This window comes from Aedes aegypti, chromosome 2 (genome assembly GCF_002204515.2).
Source record: "Aedes aegypti strain LVP_AGWG chromosome 2, AaegL5.0 Primary Assembly, whole genome shotgun sequence".
Lineage (NCBI taxonomy): Eukaryota > Metazoa > Arthropoda > Insecta > Diptera > Culicidae > Aedes > Aedes aegypti.
In genome coordinates, this window is record NC_035108.1 from 203,865,968 (window position 1) to 203,890,224 (window position 24,257).

Below are 24,257 nucleotides of genomic sequence, written 5' to 3' on the forward strand. Positions count from 1 at the left end.
TCCTGAACTTGAACATATTATATACAAAAATGGTTACCAATTTTTATCATTAACGATGCTTTGAAACAAACAATCTAAAATAAATATTTTGACGTCATTATCGATTAGTTATAAAAAAAAGTTGTCATGACTTTCACTGCTGATAATGAGATATGAGTGAACTAAAATTCAATTAAATATATTTTATGGCGAAATTTAAAAATGTTTAAAATATCTCATTGCGTAAACTAACCAATCAACCAATTGTTGTACGAATATGGATTTGATGATCGCAGAACGGCCTATCACGATGCGCAAGAATTCAATGCCTAGCATTAAAAGGAACTATAAATTATATCCGTGTTATAGTAAACGGATTTTCAAGTGAAAAGGGAAAAATGAACAAAATTGATCTACTATGCTGAACATATTTCCAATTTACATCCGAACACAGTTGAATCGCAAAAAGCTTATCTAGAACTGAGGGGTACGGTCTCGAACATTTTGGTCTTTCAATTTTTTCCACCAGTGCTAACCGTTGTTTGTTTGCTTGTCTCGCAGGAAACCATTTCCAAGGTGCACACTTAAAATACTTCACACAAAGCTTTAACAGTTTGATACAGGCAATACGTCTAATAAATCAGCTGAATCGGAGTTTCTAACTGTATTTTAGTTTAAAATAGATTTGACAAAAAATCTAAAAAGCATTCACATCAATAAGACCAAGTAGATCATTCTTTCATTACCTTTAACAGTTGATAGTTTTTGTGTCACATAAAATGTATAACATTGTTTAGCGTGACGAAGTAATGATCATACACTCCTAGGCATACTCGGATCATTTTGATGAAAATTTAGGATTGACTGCAGCCTGGCTTCTTGTTGATATCCAGTTCGCACTCCCTAGATCTAGAGGATATCTTTAACATTAAATTATATCTTGCACAATATATCCTTTTAAAGATAGAGTTATATAAATACCATGAATCATCAATTTCTTATACGCAGTATTCAGCTGAACGAAAAACAATAAATTTCCTATATCCATGTGAAAGAATATGCTTAACTGTATGGTTTAATGTATTGTTTTCATTCAATCAAAATACGTGAGAGAAATCTTTTAAAAACTTAGCTTTTGTGTTATAATTAATGATTTTTAAAGGATCACATGTCTTCAGATTTCCCTATTAATAGGTAAAGATGTGAATGTAACAAGATATGAAAATCAATCAATAATAGGTTTTCAGTTCAGAAGTTTTATGCCAAACAATATGTACTTTGTGTAGTTTCTCGAAAGACATAGGATTTATGGAGACGGACCTGGCTAGTGACTAGAACACATACCTCTCACGTCGAGGATCAAAGATCGAATCCAATCCCCACTTATAATCTTAGGTGAGGATTTAATAAAGGCAATAATACTTTTGGTATCGAGAAAACAAGCCAAGAGTCAAAAATGTCATTCAATAATGATAAAAATATATCGGATCTACTATAACACTCTGAGAATAGCACCAACAGATCGCATAGGACGGAATAAAGTACACACAGGCTATTTTTAATATAAAATTGTTATGTTAAAAGATTTGTTTTTTTTAATTGTGGACTACGATTTTCCTGACATTTTCTCCACGCTAAAATAATGTAATTATCCAATAAAGCTATTTCCCATTTGACAAAAATTTTAATCTATGACAATAAAAATGGGGTGGTGTTGAATCTTATTCCGGACATCTCGTGGAAACCATAAATAGAAAAGTCAAGTCATCAATTGAAATCGTCAAACCACTAAAGAAAAGTCTAAGGCCTATTATAAATTTGCAATGATATCTATGCAAAATACTTATAAAAACGAACTTCGAATGTAAGAACGGCAAAAAATGAAATATTTCGAGTGATTTTTTTCTCGTATAAAGTAGAGTATCTGTAACTCAAATAAAAACGGAACAAAACAAATTATTTAAAGCAATTCAAAGCAAATTTGTGCATTAATTTAAGGGAAAATTTAGCTGCGCATTTACCGCAACCTCTATCTGTGTGTTTTTTTTTTAAGCAGTAGTTCATTGACACCCAGACCGTTTTGCTTCTAATCCCCTAATTTGAGAAATTATTTAAAAAGTGTTGTGAAAAAGCAACCTTCCGTTTTTGACTGCAAAAATAAATTGGTTTGACATAAACACTTCAAATACGATGATGCAGCAATCAGCTGTTACATTTTTGCTCAATATTTCATATAGTTTTCATGCTGCTTGGTTTGTTTCACATGCAATAAACGATTCAGTACAAATCACGCCAGACATCCTGTTGCATTCACATTTGACGAAGCTTCCCCCGTTAAAAGCAAAAAGCCTCTAACCTGCACAGTGCATCATCGTATCGTTGATGCAAACTCCACCGCTAGTAGTATTAGTGACCAGTGCCTTTTGATCCGTTTTATTCTTACTGAAGATGTAAAGTGCTAGGGGCTTGTTTCTAGTAGTGGTTGGAAAGAAAAACAAACATGTTAATAGTATGTAAATAGTAGATTATTTCTAGTAGAAGGAACCACCACCAAATTCATTGCAAACTACAAATCTGTCTACCTAAAACCACGTTATTAGTAATAATAAGTTCAATACTTTAAACGACGTATTCACAATAATGAAGTGATTATTTCCATGCCATAGAATAGTTTTCGGAACTGCTGCAATATGCAACTTTTGGTTTGCAAGCAAAAATTGAAAAATGTCTATTTATCAAACAGCCTCTAGCAAAATAAAGTGTCCACTTGCTTCTAATCACACGAATTGACGTTAAAAGTATGTAGAATTTGGGAATTCTTTCATTAAAAAAAGTAAAACACAGCAAAAATATTCCTGAGATTTCAACAACAAAACAAATGTGCCAAAATTAGTTGCCCAATTAGTAACTTCTTTACTTAGTTATGTTATACTATACATGACCAACGTTTTTTTTTTGTCAACATCAAATTATATTAGTTATTCAAGACATCTGGGAGATATTTTAAAGCAATTTGTGCAAGTTTAAGAGAAATTTTATAGAAAATCTGATTTAGCACAATAAATTTATGGTGTTAATTTATTTCAACCAGAGTTATACTAACTATATCAGTAAATAAACCAGGTTTAATCACGGTGCTTCTGGAGAATTTTCATGTACTTTGAATTACATAAGTTAATAAATAGTCGTATTTTGTAGCATACAGTAAACCTACATTAAAAGTTCGAAAAAATAGATGCTCGGTATTGATCAGCAATCAATCAATATTTTCTGATGCGCAATAGTTTTGCTTGTCACTTTCTGCCCCATGTGGTAAAAATGTCATATTTAGATTGATCTATATTTTAGTTAAGAACACATTCATGCATACATTATGAAACACAATTCATTCAAATTTCCAAGAAAAAGTGTTATAAATTTGGTAAATTATCCTTTTTAATGGATTTGGGACACTTAAGGGATTTGTTCGACAATTGTATAATGCGCGCCACTGTGAGACTGTTAAAATAATACAGCGTGCTCGGAGCATTTATTTCTTCCAGATCAAGATTGCAAATTTTAAGGTGTATAACTTGGAGTTCAAAAAATGTTACCTACTTCTACAAAACATCCGTTTTATGAGATATGTGCTGTCTACCATATGTTTGTAACTCTGTCGAAGATTATTTTATCTATGATAACAAAAGCTTTGAATTACTGGATCACTTAAAAGCAGTAAAATCCATGTATATTCATTGTTGTTTTACGTATTTGTGAGGAATTTAGAAAGTTTAATGCAGGCCTGTGGTACCTTTTTTGAATCGCGGGCCAAATCTTAGACACAATATTTTGCGACTGACCGATTTGTAGTGCAACAATTCCATTTCAATCTTATGAGAATGTTGTTTTATGAAAATCGTTCCAAGAAATCCACCTGAAATTTTCGTAGGTTTGATTTATATATAATTTGAATTATATATAATTTGAAAATCCTGTTCAAAGATTTCTAAGTATGAAGCCATGGATTTTGTGAGAATCCACCGTAGGAGTTTGAGAAAATTGTCCTTTGTATTCCGTCAGAACCTTATCCAAAAACAAAACTTATTCTAAAATCCTGTTCTAAGATCCAGAGAAGCCTGACATGCTCAGAATTCTGTAAGAAGTTTATTAGGGATAATGTAAGATTTTTTTTCCAAAATAATGTTCCGGATTCAGTGATAATACTTGCAAGGATTCTCTAAAATACTGCTATGACATATGGATTCTATGACAATCTTGCTTAACATTTTGTGAGAATCCTGCTCAAGTTTTCCGTGATTTTTTGCTATATTTTGCGCACATTATTGTCTGTTCGGAAGAAAAATAAGCATTTTTGAAGAATTTTCGATTGGATATAAATTAAATACTACTTACTGAGTCATCGATTCGAAAACGGCCTTCGGAAAAGGTTATAAATGTATCTGACAGTACCAACACAACACTACTAAGGACATTTAAACCAACAATTTTTCCGATTGAACGAATTGCTTGGTTGTCCCATAGTAATTTCAATACAAACTTTGAAGGGCTTGTGTAGTCTCAGTATTCATCCAAATGAGCTCAACTTTTAGGAGGACAATCAAAATCTGACATAGAATCGAAAGAGCTGTGTGAGCCAAATGGATGTTTCGAACCTAGGAGGGAGGCACAGATACTACACACGAAATATGAAACAAAGTTTTTTTCAAACTGCATGATAACTACAGTTTTCCAACCAACATTAAGGCAGATTTGATGAAAGTCACTACTTTTCTATCGTTTTGCACATTAGATCTTCCCGGAAAAAACATGGGAAAAGAGCCATAGTTTTTATGCATTTAATTTTCATGTTTCGTATCGGTTTCTCCTTCTTAGTTTCGAACCACCCTAATAATCAGTATGACCGGTTGAAATACATTTACGTCATAAAATAGCACAACTGAACATGTTTTGATCAATCATTCTCTAAATCTATCAGAAATTGTTTCAAAATACAGTCAATTCTGCAAAACTCAATATTGAAGGAACAATCGAGTTAGAGAGATATCAAATTACAGAGCACAAAACCTAATTTTACTATGGTTCTCTAACCCAATATTAACTATGAGAGAGTTGACTGTATTTCTGTAAAACCATTAAACAATATGTTAAAAATTAAAAAAAAAAAACTTTGGACAACTAATAGTAACATATTGAAATCTGATGGAAACACCAAGTGAGTTCTTAATTATGATACATATCTTTTGATACATGTAGGTACCACCAGTGCACAGATTCCGCTCATTTAAGGGAAGTTATGTGTTCAAATGCTTATTATAACATAAATATTGTGTCGACCAATACTATTTTTATGTCACAATGTAGCTTTAAGTCAGCGGCAAAATAAAAAGAATTTGAAAAACTTTCATAAAAAAATATTTAATTGCATTTGTTACTGCATCTAAGTGTTCCTATTTTCGCTCACGGTAAACATTTTTCGTGACGAATTTACTAAAAAATATGCATTATTTATTTATCAAATAAAAATAATGTCAGACGACTTCATTTGAAATAATATAATATTGCTAGAATATATCCGTGCGAAAAATGTTGGTTTTTGACACGAAAAATCAATGTTTACAATAGTGAGCGGAAATAGGGGCATGAGCGGATACTGGTACACTGATGGTATTTCGTCTTTGTAAAATTATTTTTTTTTAATGAGAACTGTTTTGCTGTGTATCACAAAGAATTAGGTGTCAAATATGAAGTGTAAACATTTTAATGAACAAATTTCCCTTTTCGGCCGTATACAAAGGGGAACTTACGTATTCTCGGCAGCTTAAGCCGATGCCGTGCTTCTTTTGTAATTTTCTCGGACATCAGCAGACAAATTCCGTGTTTGTCTATTTACATTTATGCGTTGCTCAATCCTCTATCGATTCACACCGACAGACTTGTCAAAAATGCTTTTGGAAACGTTTTTACAACGCTGCGAACATCCCTTGTCAGTGTGACTATTGTCGGCAGCCTCAATTTCTTCGGCGATTTTCCCATAACAACTGCTGGTGAATCTCTTCGGCAGCTCCAAATCAGTCGCATTTTGAGGCGTGCTCATTTGAATTGATGACATCTCCGACGATATCGTTTGTTTAGTCGCGGAAATCTCGCCAGCGGGAAGCGGGCAGAACAAAGAATCATATGAATGTTTCCACTGATGTGTTTTGATAGAAAAATACTGTATATTTGGCGTTTGAAATTTGGTTGCCGATAATAGTCGAATGGTGCCGAAGCCGTAAGTCTCCCTATACCATTTTTGTCGTTTTGTTTGATTTCAAGCAAGTGGGCACTGTATTTTGACGGTCACTGTATGACGGATTGGAATAGGTTTTTATTATTTAGGTTCAGAATCAAATGTCTTAAGAAGAGAAAATTTGCTTGCTTGATCACACAAACTATGCCCGATATCGCAATTCGGGCAAACAGTCAAGGAATATTGTTCCAGTAAATCAAGGATTGGAGTTTTTCAATGTTAAGCATGTTGTGCATCTACTTTATAATTAAAAAAAAACTATCGTTATAGTTAATTAATATTATATATTCTGAAGACAATGTAATTGAAAACAAGTGAAATACAAATACCATGGAGAATCGTCATTTAAAAAAAAAACATAGCCCACTACCAGAAAACGACCTCCAATTTCAAACTCGTCTACCTAGTCTGAACGAAACAAATGACTATCCATCACCAAGAGAAGGAGAAGACACTTGAAACCATCACCAGAAAAGCATTCGATCACCAATCGATTCGGAATGGGACTATCAGCTTGTAGCTTCTTACCGGCGTACTGCATGATGGTATCATTGAGGCACATACTGCCCGACCTTGTACCATGTATGAAGAGATCTTGCAGTTTTTTGTCTTGCGTGAAGATGTACATGACAAGCGCGGGTGATCTGATTCGAAGAATTTTGAACACATCGAGACCAATCGTTGATGTGATGGAGCGAGGGCGCAATTTTTGGTGGTTGTGAGGTGGAGAATGATTCGACAGAAATAATAACATTAATCAATGGCGATGAGAGCGCAACTCGGTAATGGACGGCACTAGATTGCTTACAGAAGACTCAACAAACAACTAATGCAATGTGGAGATGTGCACTTGGGATATTGTGAGGGGGTACAAATGGATTATCGAATATTTACCTGGAGTTGATGAAACGGATGGCATCGTATGCATTGTCGACGTTGATGATTGGCAGGATCGGACCAAAGATTTCGTCCTGCATTACGGGGTCATTCGAGTTGACGTCGACGAGGATTGTGGGAGCGATGTATTTCTCTTGGGAGTCCGTTTCTCCTCCGATTGCGACATTGGCTCCCTTGATCATGGCACTCAAACGTCTGTCGAAAAAAAAAGATTTAAGTTAAATAAAAATGTATGATGCATTTCATGGTGTAGGTACAATAATGCTCGATGGTTTTCAAGTTTACTTTTTAATGTCAAATTCAGAGACTAAAAAAGTATATTCTTCATGTTTCTTATGAATACAAAGGACTGTAACTTCATGATGGAATTCCGATCTAATTTGACTCAGGAAACAGTGTGAAAGGAGTTAGAACATACGCCATTCAACTGGATCATAGTCGTTCATGTCAGCTCGCAAAGTTTACTCTTCGATCTGCTGTACAGTCCGGATGGAAAACCTTTGTTTATTATGTATATTTTTTGTTTATTTTTTTTGGAGTAGAGAAAAACCCGTTTGAGTTGAGCTGTCAACTAATGCTCTCTTTCAAATAGGCACAAAACCTACCCTTCTTTTCGTATCAACAGATTACATTTCCCAATGATACATGCATCCCAGTAAACACACGATCGTATATAATAAGATATAAGAGTACAAATGTGGAGGCGATATACGTACATTTTACATGCAGTCTAATGGCGCATGTGCGTATATCGCCTCCACTTTTGTACTCATATATGCTATCGTATACGAGTTTGTGTTTACTGGGATATGCCTTAACTTAACTTTTTGCTATCTACATATTAAACACCTAACATTTGGACAAACTGATGCTTCAAAACAGGACGGGAAAGATGAAAATCGAAAACATTACAATATTGATTAAACAGACGGCACATGCTAATCACAGGTTCATGATAACCATAATTGGTCCGATTTGTGGGTAATCGAAAAAAGAGATGAGAGCAAAGAGTTCGAATAAGAATGTCAAAATTTAAATTTTCTAAGAGATTTGAACAATCAATTCTAGACTGAATCAAATCTGATACAAAAAGAAGTTTGCAAAAGTCTCGACGTGTGGATAGCAGGTTCAAATGTATTAATTGACATCTGTCACTGTAGCTAGGAAGATGCAAAGGATCTCTCCAATGCAAATTCCGTAGCGCAAATTTGAATGAAATAAGTCGATTGAACAAAATCCGTTCAAAATCTAACGATTTTCAATTCAACGAAATTAGGAAACATGCCTCTTCATGTGAATCAAAACGCCCCAAAAAGCCCCACGTCAGTTAAACATGTTTGCTGTAGATTAATCCAAACTGCGAGAAGATCGCATTAGATTTAATCTTTTACTACCATTTACATGACATCGATTTATTAAGAACCATGCGTCTCCTTCGTTTCATTGCACCTTGTAAAAGAACGATGGAGCGATTATTTTGCCTCATATCAAAAGACGTTTTGGTTCCCTTCATGGACCATCTCCATAACACATTTTTGTTTTTTTTTCTTACGTCGTGATTTTTTGATTTTACATCAGCTAATGGGTGTTCCGTACGATGCAACTTAGTCGCGATACTTTCACAAGAGCGCTGGACGGCACTGACGTCCATCTTCCGGATACAATTCCGGATCCTCGTGGTGAAGTGCTTCGTATCCTTGGCCCGCCAATAATTTTTGTACACTAGGGTTCCTTTTTTTCCGCACGTAGAGTAAAATCGTATAACACGCTTGCGTAGTGCTTGCTGTTTGGACGCCATCTTCGATTGAACTGACAGCACTCGTGCGAAAAGTAACATGCCAGCCATTTATAGGAAACTAAGAGAGCCATTCTCTTGGAAAGAAAATAGTAGTTTACGGAACAAGTTGCAGAATGATGATTTTTACAGCACAAGTCGTAAATTTATCCTACGAGGCTTGCCGAGTAGGATAATTACGACGAGTGCTGTAAAAATCGAGTTCTGCAACGAGTTACGTACAACATTTTTTGCAATTTCGTAGAAGACCACTTGAGGGTATCAGAAATAATATCGGAATGCATTCACCACCATTTTACAATTTCTGAAAAATGATTTTGTAATAATTCATTACGCAACTCAAAACAGTTGCGTAATGAGAATGCGTTGTGTAATGAATCATTACAGCACTGGTTTCAGTTGCGTAATGACTATTCTCGCACTGAATACTTCAGTGCAGGAAAGTAGGCCGTTTCATGACAGATTGGCGTGATGAAAATCAGCCTATTACGATGAGAAATTTCAAAAAAATACTTTCCTTACATTAATTACAGAAAGGTATTGAAATGTTTCTCATTTTTCACTGAACATTCGTTAGACAGAATACACACAATGATGTATGAATGAAGGTGTTGAAAAAAAAACCACGACAAATCTCAGGAAATATTACAAGTCACCCTACCTTTGGGGTCGTCCATGTTAACAACTATACAAACACAGTATAGTTATAATCAATAATATGAATTTAAATTAACTTTATTTTTAGGTGTCCAAAAAAACCTATAAAATGGTTGATTGAATCGGAAAAATAAGCCTGAATTTATTATTTTTCGTTCTCTGCGTAGTGGTAGGTGTACCAATTATGGATGCAATATGTCAACAGTATGGATAAACATTAAATTTAACCCGCGTTTCTAAAACATAAGCATGACTTGTTGATGTTAATTACTAGTTTGAAGCCTTGCGAAACAGTTGAATTATACAGTTTTAGTACTAAATTTACTTAGAGCTTCTAAAAATTGGTTTTAAAAAGCATTGTCTTTGTACCAATTATGGCAATAGCGTTCCTATCATTCGACATAAAAGTGTACCAATTATGGACTATCGAATATTTGCACGAAATGATGTCAAACGCCATCCAGAGAGAATGATAATGCAACGCTTATAAGTAATGAAGTGATCGCTCATAAATGTTTCCAACAAATTTGTGTTAAATAGATGTTAAATCAATTTATCGCAATGGGTTCATGGGAGAACATGAATTTCCGAATAGGAGTCAATATGTAGTGAAAATGCAAAATATGATACGAAACAGCATTAATGAACTCACATTACCATTCCAGCGCCTAGTTTTAACGAAAAAAAGCGAAAATTCAAAAATCGAGTATCGCTGAAAACCCCTCTCTACCATGAAATTAGCATCTTCCGCTTGTGAACGTTTTCAAAAGTGTGATTGAAAAATCTAGGTAATTTATTACAAAAAAATGAAGATAATGCCTTACCGAACCGTCCCGTCGTGGAAGCCACCCGTAAAATAGCTTTATTTCTTTTATTTTACTGATAAAGAAATGTGAACAAACCGCCTCCAGAGTATCGTCATAATTGGGCTCTCATACACTCTTTGTACCAGTTATCGACATAGTGGAAATATCACGATTTCCAACTTAAAATAGTAGATTTAGTTGCTCACCAGCTAAATTTGTTCATTTGTTGTCACTAGGCAACATACATTTATCGGTTGAAGCAGTTTTACCGGATGAAAACATAAATTTCGTGACGGGTGTTCCTTAGATAACTGCTAAGAAGGTGACATATATGTGTGAGGAAAATTTTTCAAATGTTCATTTTTCAAAGCTTATTGCACGAATGTTCTTATCACGGTTTAGTTATCATCAAGAACAAATAGGTTTATCCTTCCTGTGAATATTAGCCCTTATATTCTATTAAAACAATAAGAAAAATCTCTTTTTGTTCCCACTATTGCCATATTTGGTACTATAGCCATAATTGGTACTTCTACCCTATATCCGAAACAATAAACAATAATTAATTACATATCGAGCCTTATAGTATCATGAATATTTGACAACATATCTTATACTTACTGGAAATGCTGCTGATTGATGATTCGGCACAGATCGGGACTGTCTTTCGGGTCGTTGCCGTACCATTCTTTCAGAATTTTCTTTGCTTCCTCCAAGAACTGCTTCTGGACCTGCTTCGAGCATAGCAAATAATCTGGCGCAATGCAAGTCTGACCAGCATTGATGAATTTGCCCCACAGGATTCGTTTCGTCGCAATGGGAATGTCTGCTGTGCTGTCGATGTAGCAAGGACTCTTGCCACCTAGTTCTAGAGTACATGGTGTGAGATTTTCGTTGCAAGCTTGATGAACGATTCGCCCAACTCGGCCGGATCCGGTGTAGAAAACGTAGTCAAACTTCTGCCGCAATATTTCTGATGTTTCTTTTGCGCCGCCCTCTACCACGCGGTAGCATTCCTATATAGAAGACATATTTGCTCATAATGCAACGTATGCAGTAAAATGTTATCAAAGCGATCGATTTGTGTGCCTTGAGGTGAGAGGCGGAGAAAGAGATTGTTTGCAGCGATGTAAACGTGGGTAATTGCACGGCACTAAGCATTATGCAACCGATCAGTGGACGACTCCAGGTGGATTACATGGTCCGTTGAACTGGTCCTGCTTTGCGTCAGCTTGTGCGATACCAGTCGTAAAAGACAACTATAATCTGGTTTATGTAATTACAGTGCGGTGCAATGTACGAAAAATGCATACGATGTCGTAGGACAAGTTCTACGTCACTGAGCAAACGACAAAGCTGCCAACAGTAAATTATTTGATGTGAGCAATTCTCGCTGAAACCAGGCCGCCATCGGCACCCATCGTTAGAATTCCAATTTTATGTCACTGATCGCTAGTTTTCGATAAAACTTAAGGGTGGTCCTTTCTGTTTTCTCAAATTGGTGGACCCCTCGTACGCCAGCTAGCTGAACAGTTTGCGAAAAAGCCCATTTTTCGACAAATCTTGGGTATTTCTTCACGGGATATGTCTCATATTTCGCTATTTCGGCCCAGATAGCCGTAGCGGTAAACGCGCAGCTATTCAGCAAGACCAAGCTGAGGGTCGTGGGTTCGAATCCCACCGGTCGAGGATCTTTTCGGGTTGGAAATTTTCTCGACTTCCCAGGGCATAGAGTATCTTCGTACCTGCCACACGATATACGCATGCAAAAATGGTCATTGGCATAGTAAGCTCTCAGTTAATAACTGTGGAAGTGCTCATAAGAACACTAAGCTGAGAAGCAGGCTCTGTCCCAGTGGGGACGTAATGCCAGAAAGAAGAAGAACATAGCAAACTTAGTGGCATCGTATAGAGAAAGGATATAGCTTTCATTTGAACTCGAAAAAATTTTGGCGGCCATTTTGAATTTTGTTAGAAAAATAGTTTTTTCACCATTAGATCACCGCTAGTTATGAATTCTGAGATTACCATCAGAAAGCTGAGGAAAAATTACGTAAGATAGGCTACAAAAACTAGGTAAGCAATGGTATTTACCCTATGATATGAACGATTTTCTAAATCATGTTCTACTATTTTGACGTATATGGCGAGTGCAATCAATGGAAACATCAATTTTTTGTACAACAAAGAAACAAGTTTTCAATCGTTGGTGAATTATTTGAGACAGATGATGAATAGGAGTATTATTTTGAGTGAAAAAATCTGGCGGCCATCTTGGATTTTGACGCCATCTTGATTTTAGGTAGAATAATGAATTTTTCACCCTTATAGCACTCAGCATGTTGAAATTAGAGGTTATCAATAAAAAAAAGGTTACTTATACTCTTCTTCTTTTTGTTCTTAATTTTCCTGACGTTACGTCCCTACTGGAACCGAGCCAGATACTCAACTTTATTGGTCATAAATCCAGGTTATTAAATAGGAATTTTCTTTTGTCATGCGATTTCTGACAACATAATAATTCTTTGACATATCTTTGAATTTAGTAATAATGAATAAATAAATTCAATAAATGAAAACCGTCCAAAAATATTGATTGTATTAAACAAACATTTTTTTACCATATGCATTGTTGTTCATTGAATGAAGATTATAGATTGCGTGTCGGGACATTAGTAAGTCTTGTGGTAATATCTGCAGTTTTAACGTAAAACATTGACAAAAGTGCATTGATTCAGAAGGGAAATTTAAATTTTGAAGCAAAAAAACATCCTTGATTTTCTGAGCCATAAAGTATCGTTTTAAGTACCGCCCAACATGCATGTGAAAAATAGCGAGATTGAAAGATGAGAAGCAGGTTTTGTGTTAATGTGGACGTAATGCCGAAACGCAGGTGTATTTTTTCGAGGAAGTAAAATCTGGCGGCCATCTTGGATTTCGACGCCAACTTGGTTTTTAGCTGAGAGAGACTCGCGAAGAGGAAAAATATCAACGTCATATGCAGCCCAGATTCCCCTCTCACGAAACGTCAAATGCAGCCCACCGTTTTTATGGCTGAAAAAGTGAAAAGTATTGTGTTCAAAGTAAACTGTTATTAAAAACCTCAGTCGGTGGAGCAGTTTTTTCCAAAGTTGCTGATAAATCTAAGCAGAAGATTAATTATTTCTAATGTCTGCTACGTTTGCTGGCATGAAATTTCACTCAAATGGCTATTTATGATTCGATGTGATGCAAACTTAATCATTTTTTGCTGAGAGGTTCATGTGAGGATTTGAACAGCATGCGCATAATTGGTATGCGCATGCGCATAATTGGTATACACAAAGTGGAATAAGAAAAAAACTCAGCAATCACAGAAAAAGAAGACCGTCTTCGCGAGTCTCGTCTCAGGTTTTTAGTAGTTGAATGATTTCTTACCATCTCAGTGCTCATCATGTCAAATTATGAGGCCTCCGTTAAAAAACAATCAGATTCTATTTTTCTTATCTTATCTCAGCTGTTCAACTGATTGTTCATTTCTATCAATGGTTTTAGACCAAATAAATGAAAGAAATAATGCTATTTTCAACTCGAAGATATGCAGAAGAATCATTCAGGTAGCAAATAAGCGTTAAACAATCATATACGTCAAAATCGTATAACATGATTTAGAAAATCGTTCATTTGATAGGGTAAATACAATTGCTCACCTAGTTTCTGTAGCCTATCTTACGCAATTTTTCCTCAGCTTTCTTATGGTGATCTCAGAATTCAAAACTAGCGGTGCGCTAATGGTGAAAAAACGATTTTTCTAACAAAATTCAAGATGGCCGCCAAAATTTTTTTGAGTTCAAATGAAAGCTATATCCCTTCTCTATACGATGCCACCAAGTTTGCTATGTGTTCTAAGCGAAATATGAGACATATCCCTTGAAGAAATACCCAAGATTTATCGAAAAATGGGCTTTTTCGCAAACTGTTCAGCTAGCTGGCGTACGAGGGGTCCACCAATTTGAGAAAACAGAAAGGACCACCCTTAAGTTTTATCGAAAACTAGCGATCAGTGACATAAAATTGGAATTCTAACGATGGGTGCCGTTGGCGGCCCTTTTTTCAGCGAGAATTGCTCAATAATACATTCAATTTCTCAACAAATTCCTTCGAATATTTTTTCTTGTATTCCTTTAGGTATTACCCTAGAGATTTCGAAAATTTCATATATTTTTGGTTCTTGGGGTATCGTCAAGATATTTATTTTTTTATTTATTTATCTATTTCTTTGAACGACGAATTCCATCCAGAATGAGTCGAAAAAAATAAAAATCGTGCTCGATAGTCTTCTATTTGGATTAAATTTTGCACATGTTTTTGTATGGTAGAATAAGTGTTTTCCATAGAAAAATTGATCATTTTGACTCAAGTGTAACTTATGCAAATGGCCTATAAATTTTTGCCTACAACTTGTTTGAAAAATTCTAACTACGAAACTGTTGATTTTAGAGAAAAATGTTCTATGAAGAAGTTGTAGTGAACCGTTTGGACTATAAGAAAAAAATATGCACTGAAAAAATATTTTATTTATTTTCATAGAAAAAGCAAAAATAAAACTTAAATTTTAAACTACACAAAAACCCCATTTTTAATATTTTTTTAAATTTTCACCATAGAATCTTAATAGTAAAAAGATGTTTGGGACAAAGTTTCATGATGGAGAAATTTTTAATAAAAAATAAAAAAGTTTTTTTGCAAAAAGTGAAGTGTTAAAGTTCATTTGTAGTTTTAAAAAAGTTTTTCTAAGAACAACTTTTGGTCGATTTTCAAAATTTTGATTTTTTGTCAAAATAAATACCTTCTGATGATCAAGTAAGCATCTTGAAATGATTCTAAGCCATAATAATCATATGAGTAATTTCTCTAGAAGTAGCCATTTTCGAATTATATCGAGTTTAATGCAAAAAATATTGTTTAAAATTTAAAATAGGCCATTTTTATTAGTTATTCGTGATTCTCCACCAGGGAAATTGAGTAAGTATAAAGAAATATGTTCTTTACTCTCGAAAACGTAGTATTATTAATGGAGAAACGCGAATAACTTATGAAAATGGCCTATTTTAATATTTAAACAATATTTTTTGCATTAAACTCGATATAATTCGAAAATGGCTACTTTTAAAGAAATTATTCATATGATCATTGTGGCTTAGAATCATTTCAAGATGCTTACTGTATCATCAGAACGTATTTATTTTGACAAAAAATCAAAATTTTAAAAATCGACCAAAAGTTGTTCTTAGAAAAACATTTTTTTTTAATTTCTCCATCATGAAACTTTGTCTCAAACATCTGTTTACTATCAAGATTCTATGGTAAAAATTTAAAAAATATTAAAAATGGGGTTTTTGTGTAATTTAAAATTTTATTTTTGATATTTTATGAAAATAAATAAAATATTTTTTCAGTGTATATTTTTTTCTTATAGTCCAACTACAACTACAACTTCTTCATAGAACATTTTTCTCTAAAATCAACAGTTTGGGAATTAGAATTTTTCAAATAAGTTGCATGCAATAAATTATAGGCACTTATTCTGCCATACCAAAAACATGTGCAAAATTTAATCCAAATCGAAGATGGTCGAGTTCTGTGACTGGCCGATTTGACATGGAATCCATCAAACATTACTTCTAGTATTCTTTCTGAGACTTTGCCATACATATTCGGGTATTCTATCGAGGTTTATTCTATGGATCTTTTTGATGGAATTATATAAGAGATTTTTAATACAATGCATCTAAGGGTTTCTTCAGAACTTCTTCCAGGGATATCGATAAGAAAAAACTGTAAAAAATACATTTTATATTCTTATCAGAACGTATTTCTGACATACTTTCTAGAATCAATACTAACAACTAATCCAAGAATCAATGAGTTTGAATCAATAATCACCAATAATTCACAAAGAGGTTCATATTAGAAATTTCCTGTAGATTTTTTTAGAAACTCCTTACAGTTGTTTTTTAAGGAGCTGCTCTTAGCATTCATTTGAGCATAATTTAGAAATACAGGTCGGACTCGGTTATCCGGAGTATCGATTTTTTCTTCACTCCGGATAATCGAATCCTCCGGATAATCGAATTACTAAGAAAAAATTGCAATCTTTGATAAAAGAACTTAAAAATTATCTTTTTCTATTGTTTTATTTATATGATGCGGTGGCGTAGCTAGAATTTTTTTCTAGGAACAGTAGGGGTCTTCAAAAGCAAAAATAAAAATTGATCAGCATACACAAAAAACCACTTTTTCAAATCCCCCTTTTCTTAAATACGTTCTAAACTGCAAAACCGTTCATATTGTACATTGCAATACCAAATTATCTTAGATTTATGCATAAAAATTGAAAAACAAAAACATCAAAAAACAAATTTCGGATAATCGAGTCTAAAATTCCGGATAATCGAATCCCGGATAATCGATTCCCCGGATAATCGAGTCCGACCTGTAATACTCTATAAATTTCATTACGATTATCTTTTCTAAAAATGCTCAGTCCTCCTAAGATTTATTCAGGTTTTTTTTTCTAAGAAATTTATGAAATCCAATATGGGGCGGTCCATTTATTATGTAAGGTATTATGAGGTGAGGGGGTTTTAGATTTCATACGCCTCATAGAAAGCTCTGTCGCGCTCGGCTCCACCAGCTAGCATGTACTTTCGTTTTGGTCAAATTCACCATCAGTCCAACTTTTGCTGCCTCACGTTTCAGGCGGGTGTACAGGTCTGCCACCTTATCAAATGTTCGTCCGACAATGTCCATATCATCCGCGAAGCAAACAAATTGACTGGATCTCGTAAAAATCGTACCCCGACTATGAAGCCCAGCTCTCCGCATAACACCTTCTAGCGCAATATTGAACAACAGGCACGGAAGTCCATCACCTTGTCGTAGCCCCCGGCGGGATCCAAACGAACTGGAATGTTCGCCCGAAACCTTCACACAATTTTGCACACCTTCCATCGTCGATCTTATCAGTCTTGTGAGCTTCCCGGGAAAGCTGTTCTTTATCCATAGCTCTACGCGGTCGATACTATCGTATACCGCCTTGAAATCGATGAAAAGGTGATGCGTTGGGACCTGGAATTCACGAAATTTTTGGAGGATTTGCCGTACAGTAAAGATCTGGTCCGTTGTCGATTGGCCGTCGACGAAGACTTGATGACTTCCCACGAACTCGTTTACTACAGGTGATAGACGAAGGAAGATGATTCAGGGATAATACTTTGTTTGGTTTTAACCTTGGGCCATAACACACATATTAGGAAAGTTTTATACGGCCTTTAAAATATTTTTGTATTTTAAAAAAATATTCGAAAAATTATGTTTTTTTATAACTTACAAATACCTGGGTCCAATTTAAAGTGTAATACAAAAATTTGTACTTTTTATATTTTTATACAATCATCCTATCACAGAGGAAGATCCTAGTGGACTTGAAATAATTTTTACCGTTAGTTACACGGAAAATAAAATATGTTCCAGACAAAATTAACAAAATAATGTATTCGAAAGTTTTGCAAAAACTCAAATATTCATGATTGTCCAAAATCGATACCCAGAAGCGGCCTCAAGAAAAAAAAAATAAAAGGATAGGGATGTTAAAATGAAAATTAGAAAAATTTAAAATTGAAATTCATAAATTTACGAATAAAGGTAAATCATTGTCCAAAACGTGTTTAGATCGATTTTAGATAGTGAAAAATAAAACTGAGATCGAAAATAAAAATTTGGGTTTAGAGGGTTAACCTCCCTTGAAGTATTAGAGGGTTAACCTCCCATAAAGTGGGGGCTGGTTGGTTTCCATCGACGGCAGTACTGACGAAGGCATTCCCTCCGTTGTCCCGACCTTCATTACCTCTGCTCTCAGCGCCATTCAGGTATTGCTAGTAGTTAGTCACCTCCAAACAAGAATTTCCTTAAAGGAAGGATTTTAAAATAGATATCGAGTTATGGAGCCTACCTCTCACGTGACTAACGGAAATATCGAGTTATAGAAATATCGACTTATAGAAAGCACGATGCATGCAAATTTGAAGGAAAAACCCATCGAGTTATAGAATATTTAATTGTGAATATTCCTGTGTCAATATGTGGAAGAATTGTGAGAAAGAAGGAAAGTTATTGGATTAATTCCTGGAAAAATTTATGAAACCTCAGAGATGTGAGTGGAGAAATACTTACAGAAGCTGTAATAAGATCTTTTTTATGTGATAGGGAGCAGGATCCTATTTTTGGCACTTTTGATTCACTTCGGCAGTGGGGTTTTTTGAAAGCTACAGAGCTCATATTTGGCCACAATATGCGTCGTACTAAAACGCTTCTTATTGCAAAGTTTCAGACAATTCGGCCGAGAAAAACCCCCCATGCCAAAGTGAATCATGAAAGTGCCCAAGTAGCTCTGCACTTTACCCGTAGTAATTTCTATAAAAAATGCAAGGTAAATTCGAAGAAATTTGCAAACAGCTTTAAACAAATCAAGTCAAATTACGGAAAAAAATCATTTAAGTATTTTTTTGGGAAATTCCTGCTTAAGACAATGAAATTCCTGGATCGGTGTCATATTTGTATTATTTCCAAAAGGGAAATTAAATTTCTAGAAGAAAGTTCAAAATAATTCTTCGAGGAGTTTTTACAAATATCTTATAAGTAAAGTGAGTTGCACGTTGCATTTCATAATTTGATTTTTGAAGGACTTTAAGAAATGATTGAAGGCAAAATCCTCATGATCAATTCCTCAGATTACTGAAGATATCTCAACGATTTTTTAGGGAACAAAAAAACAAAAATAAACGAAGTGATTATTAAAAAAAACTATAATTACTTGTGTAATTTCCAAGCAAGTTTTAGAGGGAATGATGCAGAAATATTTAGAATTCCCAATAATGACTTTCAAGACTAATACATGGAGAAATCTCTACAAACATCCAAGTATATATTAGAATTCCTGAAATAATTCCTTGTATTTTAAAAAAAGTTTTGTTCTGAATTCTTGGAGGGGGCTTGAGAGAAATCCTATTGTGAAATAGTTGTAGAACTCTCGTATGAAATCAAGGATAAACTTATGTAAATGTTCTGAGATGCAGAAAAAAATCTTGAGATATTGCTTCATGGAGAAATCCGAGCAAGTCCCAAGAACGATTTGTGGAATGCATTTCTGAAATGACTATTGAAAAATCTCTTTGACAATAAAAAATGTACGGTGAGAAATTAAGAGGAATCCCAGAAGCAATCACATTATCAAATAAATTTAAAAAATTGAAGAATTCCTAAATAAAGTTATTTTAATACAATTTGACAGATGCTTGACAACAACTTTTAAAGTTTCATATCAGATTTTTGGGAGATTCCTTGCAAAATCCATTTGAAAAACCAATGACTTGGAAATTTTGTCGAGTTTCATTAGATTGTTTCGCTTCGTGGAAGCCGAAGCTTGAAAGTAAATGTTGCAACTTTTGATTTTTCTTATGTTATTGAAAGTTTCTCAAAGTTGAAGAAATACTCATATTCGTAAGAGAGACTTTTGGAGCCTTTAATATCAATCCTTACATATCGGAATTCTTATGTTCTGTTTTTTAAAAGTTGTTGAGAGAAAAAGGGAAATAGTGAATCCCTATTAGTGATGTGACTTGTGTGCGTCGTTTGTCGGGATCCAGCTTTTTGGGCTGTATTTTGGCTGTCGTAGTGTATAACATACAGACGGCACACAGTTTCAACAAATCCGGTGAGTTTGTTCCATGTTTCTAAATCGAATTACTATATAAATCGGATCGCTGTGCGAATTTCGATATTAGTTTTCACGAAGCTATGTATGTCGTCGTCCCGCAATTTTTTTTAAGGTTGATATTTCTGTTCGGTTTGCGCGTGCGGTTGGATGATTGTTGGTTAAGGTAATTATAAAACCAAGCCAAACTTTGAATTTTCAAGTGCATAAGACTGTAGTATCTGACAGCAGTTCGCGTTGAAAATCAATCAAATTACTTGCTTGCTGGTGGTGACCAAGGGGATAAATTTACAACGCGGAGCGCTGCTTGATTCTCAAGTCTTGTGCTTTTGAAAATATGTGGTGTGGCTTCTAGCATACCGTTTTGATTCATATTACGGACAGCTTTTAATTCCGGACACTCTACTTTGTATGGAAAACATTTCACACGAAATGTTTCAATTTTTGCCGTTCAAAAGTTCTCACTTTCAAGGCTTGTTTTAACAAGCATTTTCCATAGATATCTATGAAAATTTATAATGCCCAACTTACTTAGGCGTCTCTCTAGTGGTTTAACGATTTCATTTGATGATTTGACTTTTCTATTTATGATTTGTTCAACCTGTCCGGAATTCGAATCGAAGTGTCCGGAATATGAGGCGAAAGTTAGGAAGCGTCCGGAATTAGAATCATGTAAAGTCCACACACTTCTAGTTATTTTAAATTATTCATGTTTCGGAATCGAATCCATCACTCACCATTAGAAAGTTAAGGGGTTTGAAGATTCGAGAACGCGGAGGAATCATATAGAATGATTTATTTTACATGCTTTTTTGTGAGTTAAACTTCACTGAGGCCTTAAGTGTCCGTAATATGAATCAAAACGGTACTTTGATTAGAAGATTTTGTTCAATGATACAATGATTTCCAAGCCTGCGGTAGAACTTTGTGGCTACCGTAGAACGGAACAGTTTCAAAAGAACCACAATACATGTCTCCAATAAACTCATGGCAAAATTGATGATTCGATCTACTATTTTAACATCTTTCATCAGCAAATGTTTGATTTGAAATGTTTCGTTTCCATGCAGCAGAAGCTGTGGCAAAGTGTGATAACCTATATTTTATCTTTATTCACAGACGCACCACCAACACGGAACCGAAGCTCTTCCAAATGAGCGATTCAAATCGGCATATCAATTTAAACTACATGCGTTGCAATCAATTTTCCGCATATTTCTCACCAAATTCACACACAATCAATCAACTGAACACAAAGCTAATCCACTAACCGAATCTAGATATTTGGGGATGGTCTCGGCTATGAACTTGGATGTTGCTCCCGCTACTTCACTTGGCTTGATGAGAACGCAGTTTCCGGCGGCAATGGCGGCTGCCACCGGAACCAAAGTCAACTGCAGGGGATAGTTCCAGGCTCCTATCACCAGAACTACTCCGTACGGATCCTTGTAGATGTACACTCCGTCCATTATGTTGACCATGGTTTTCTCCGGCTTCTCCGGCTTAACCCATTCTCGGAAATTGAAAATGGTGTTCCGTATGTCATTGATGAGAAAGTCGATCTCCAAGACGTGCGCTTCCTGTTTGTGTTTTCGCAAATCGGCCGCGAGCACGTTTACCATTTCCGCTGAGTTCTCTTCATACATGCGCAGTAAGTTTTTAAGCTGCTGCTCCCTGTGAAATGAGTTCGAAGAAAATATCCTCTCAATGTTTGAACTTGCTTTTCGCCGCATTTTGTTACTGCGAGGTCATCGAGGTCAGTACAAATTATAAGCACGAGCTAAACGTATAATTAACCTTTGGATGAAGCACAGGCAGCTTTGCTCGTTGTCAATATTCGGTCATCCTGCAAGGCAAAAACTAACTTACCTGAAATCGACATCTCGCGTCTTTCCACTTGCGAAGGTCGTATGAAGCTGTTGCACCACCTTTATTCCGAGAAGGGACGTGAAGTTATGATATGTTCTTTTCTCTAGACTATATAGTTAGTGATACTTACATCTGCATAGCTCATCTCGTCTTTTTTCTTGTTTACTGTAAAGAAAGAATAAGAAAATTACGACGTTAAATTGAGCTGTGTTAACGCATTGATATATGATTCATTTAATCTAGTAAGGTTAGTGCAGTCCACAGATGTTGAACCTTACCTCCCATTTCATAACAAGATCAGAATGACTAACAGAACATAACCGAGATGTTTAGGAAACAATGAGAAGATAAAAATATTCTTCCCTAGTAGCTTCTTATTTCTTGCAGTTGAAAATAAATAAACACCACACAGTGAACCTTCTGCATATCGACTACAATTTTGGTTGCGTCAAAATTTTTAAATTGATTGTCTTAAACGAAGTTTGCTGACCGAAACACAATTTATCAATACTTCTACTACATGTATACTTTGTATCTGTCGTAAACTTATATGAGCAGAATAATACACACTATATTTTCATCAAACAGTTGCCCAAAACAGAGTTAGTTAGAGTTAGAAATAGACGGTATTCGCAAAACTGATCATGATCATGATTAAAGATGACCATAAAATTCGAAGTTGCTACTCCGTGATTGATCAGAACAACCGAAGTTGCACAGATGTTTAATGAATGGGGCTTGGGATTAGCTAATCATACCAAAGTGCACAAATTGAGAAATAATAATAACCACGCCTAATCGGATTCGCGATATAATTGGATAATCACATTGTCACATTTGTTCATCACACGCCCAATGCATCTGCCAGTTATGCAACCGATTTTAATACTTTGTAGCTTATTGCAACTTAAATAATGGGGCAAACATAATTGAAATAAGATTTCACAGAATATTCGTGTTTCAAGGAAGTTCTAGTGATCCCAAACTTTTGCACAATACACCATACTGAGGGATGTTCCCAAACTTTTGTACGATGGCTTGAATATTTTTTTAAGGTGAATCATCTCTGAATCTAAAGATGGCCGCTTTTAAGAGATTGGAAGATTCTAATGATTCTAACTGGTTCAATATATTGGATGATCCAGTGCTGAGAAAATTGACCCAGAATCCAGAGTTATTTTTTTTTTTATGTCACAACTTTAACTAAAAAATAAGTAAACAAATTCATGAAATGTTCTTGTAAAATCCATACAAAGTAAGATTAGCTTATTGCTTTTCGAATGAGACATTGTGAATATCAATTAGACTTGTAACCAGTAAGCTACAATTTTATATATTATACCCAGGGTAAGTGGGACCTATCAAAACTTATCCTACGCGTTTCAAACATTTTGCTAGATAGTAGCACTAAAACATTCAAACAAATGATTTTTTTTTATCAAAAAGATCAATCTCAAATTATGTTATTGTTGGAAGGGAGAGAAAATGGCTAATTTTAACAATAACAATAATAGCTGAACTTGTTTACAGATTCGTCAATTATTGAAGGTTTGTGTGTTATTTTTTAATTAATAACTTATGAATGACATTAACACTTGTTCTATTTCTCTTTACTGAAGTCAAACAAACATTTAAGTTATTTTTTTATTTTCCATAATTGAATTATAACAAAATTTGTTGTAACTCTACTCGAAATTAAACCAGACGTGTATAAGCAATTGTTAAAACAAGTTGTATTATAATTATGTTTTGAAATGAAACAAATTTGAAACAATCTTTGTTATTATAACTGTTTTTTTTTATTTTGTCATAATTTCCTTCAACAACTCAAAGTGCTTCTAACCAGTGCTGTTAAATGTCAAAATTTAAAACAAATTCAAATGCTTATTGCATCTTACAATGCGAAATGTTGCATTGGCAAATATTGCCAACCATTAGTGAATCGGAAAAGGTCACCGGGAAAAGCATTTTCCGATTACTTTTTCCATGGGGAACGATGAAAATGATAATTCAATTGTCAAAGTCACGTGATATTCATGACATTTAATAGCCCTGCTTCTAACAAAAATGAAACCAAATTTGTTATTTGTAACAAATATTGATATAATTGTTATACTATTTTGTTGTAACCCACTCGTCAGGTTTCAAGGACTCAAATAAATGATGATTTTTAAACAAATTTTCTACCTTAATACGGTTTTACTGCTGGTT

The 24,257-nt window shown here is 34.7% G+C and overlaps 1 protein-coding gene across 19 annotated transcripts in view; it reads right to left on the reverse strand.

Moving 5' to 3' along the window:
* Positions 1-24,257, reverse strand: part of LOC5575931 (aldehyde dehydrogenase, dimeric NADP-preferring) — a 105,727-nt gene that overhangs the window by 17,520 nt on the left and 63,950 nt on the right. For 9 of the 19 annotated variants that reach the window (XM_021843742.1, XM_021843738.1, XM_021843737.1 and 6 more), the window contains 5 exons: positions 22,177-22,211; positions 22,047-22,105; positions 21,449-21,851; positions 11,045-11,439; positions 7,163-7,360 (listed from right to left, as the gene is read on the reverse strand). In XM_021843742.1, coding sequence (XP_021699434.1) covers positions 7,163-7,360; positions 11,045-11,439; positions 21,449-21,851; positions 22,047-22,105; positions 22,177-22,211 — 1,090 coding nt within the window. Of the gene's footprint in view, positions 1-2,335; positions 2,452-6,796; positions 6,913-7,162; positions 7,361-11,044; positions 11,440-21,448; positions 21,852-22,046; positions 22,106-22,176; positions 22,212-22,324; positions 22,347-24,257 lie in introns of those variants that run through there. The other 10 variants (XM_021843740.1, XM_001655873.3, XM_021843746.1 and 7 more) reach the window with 3 other exon arrangements.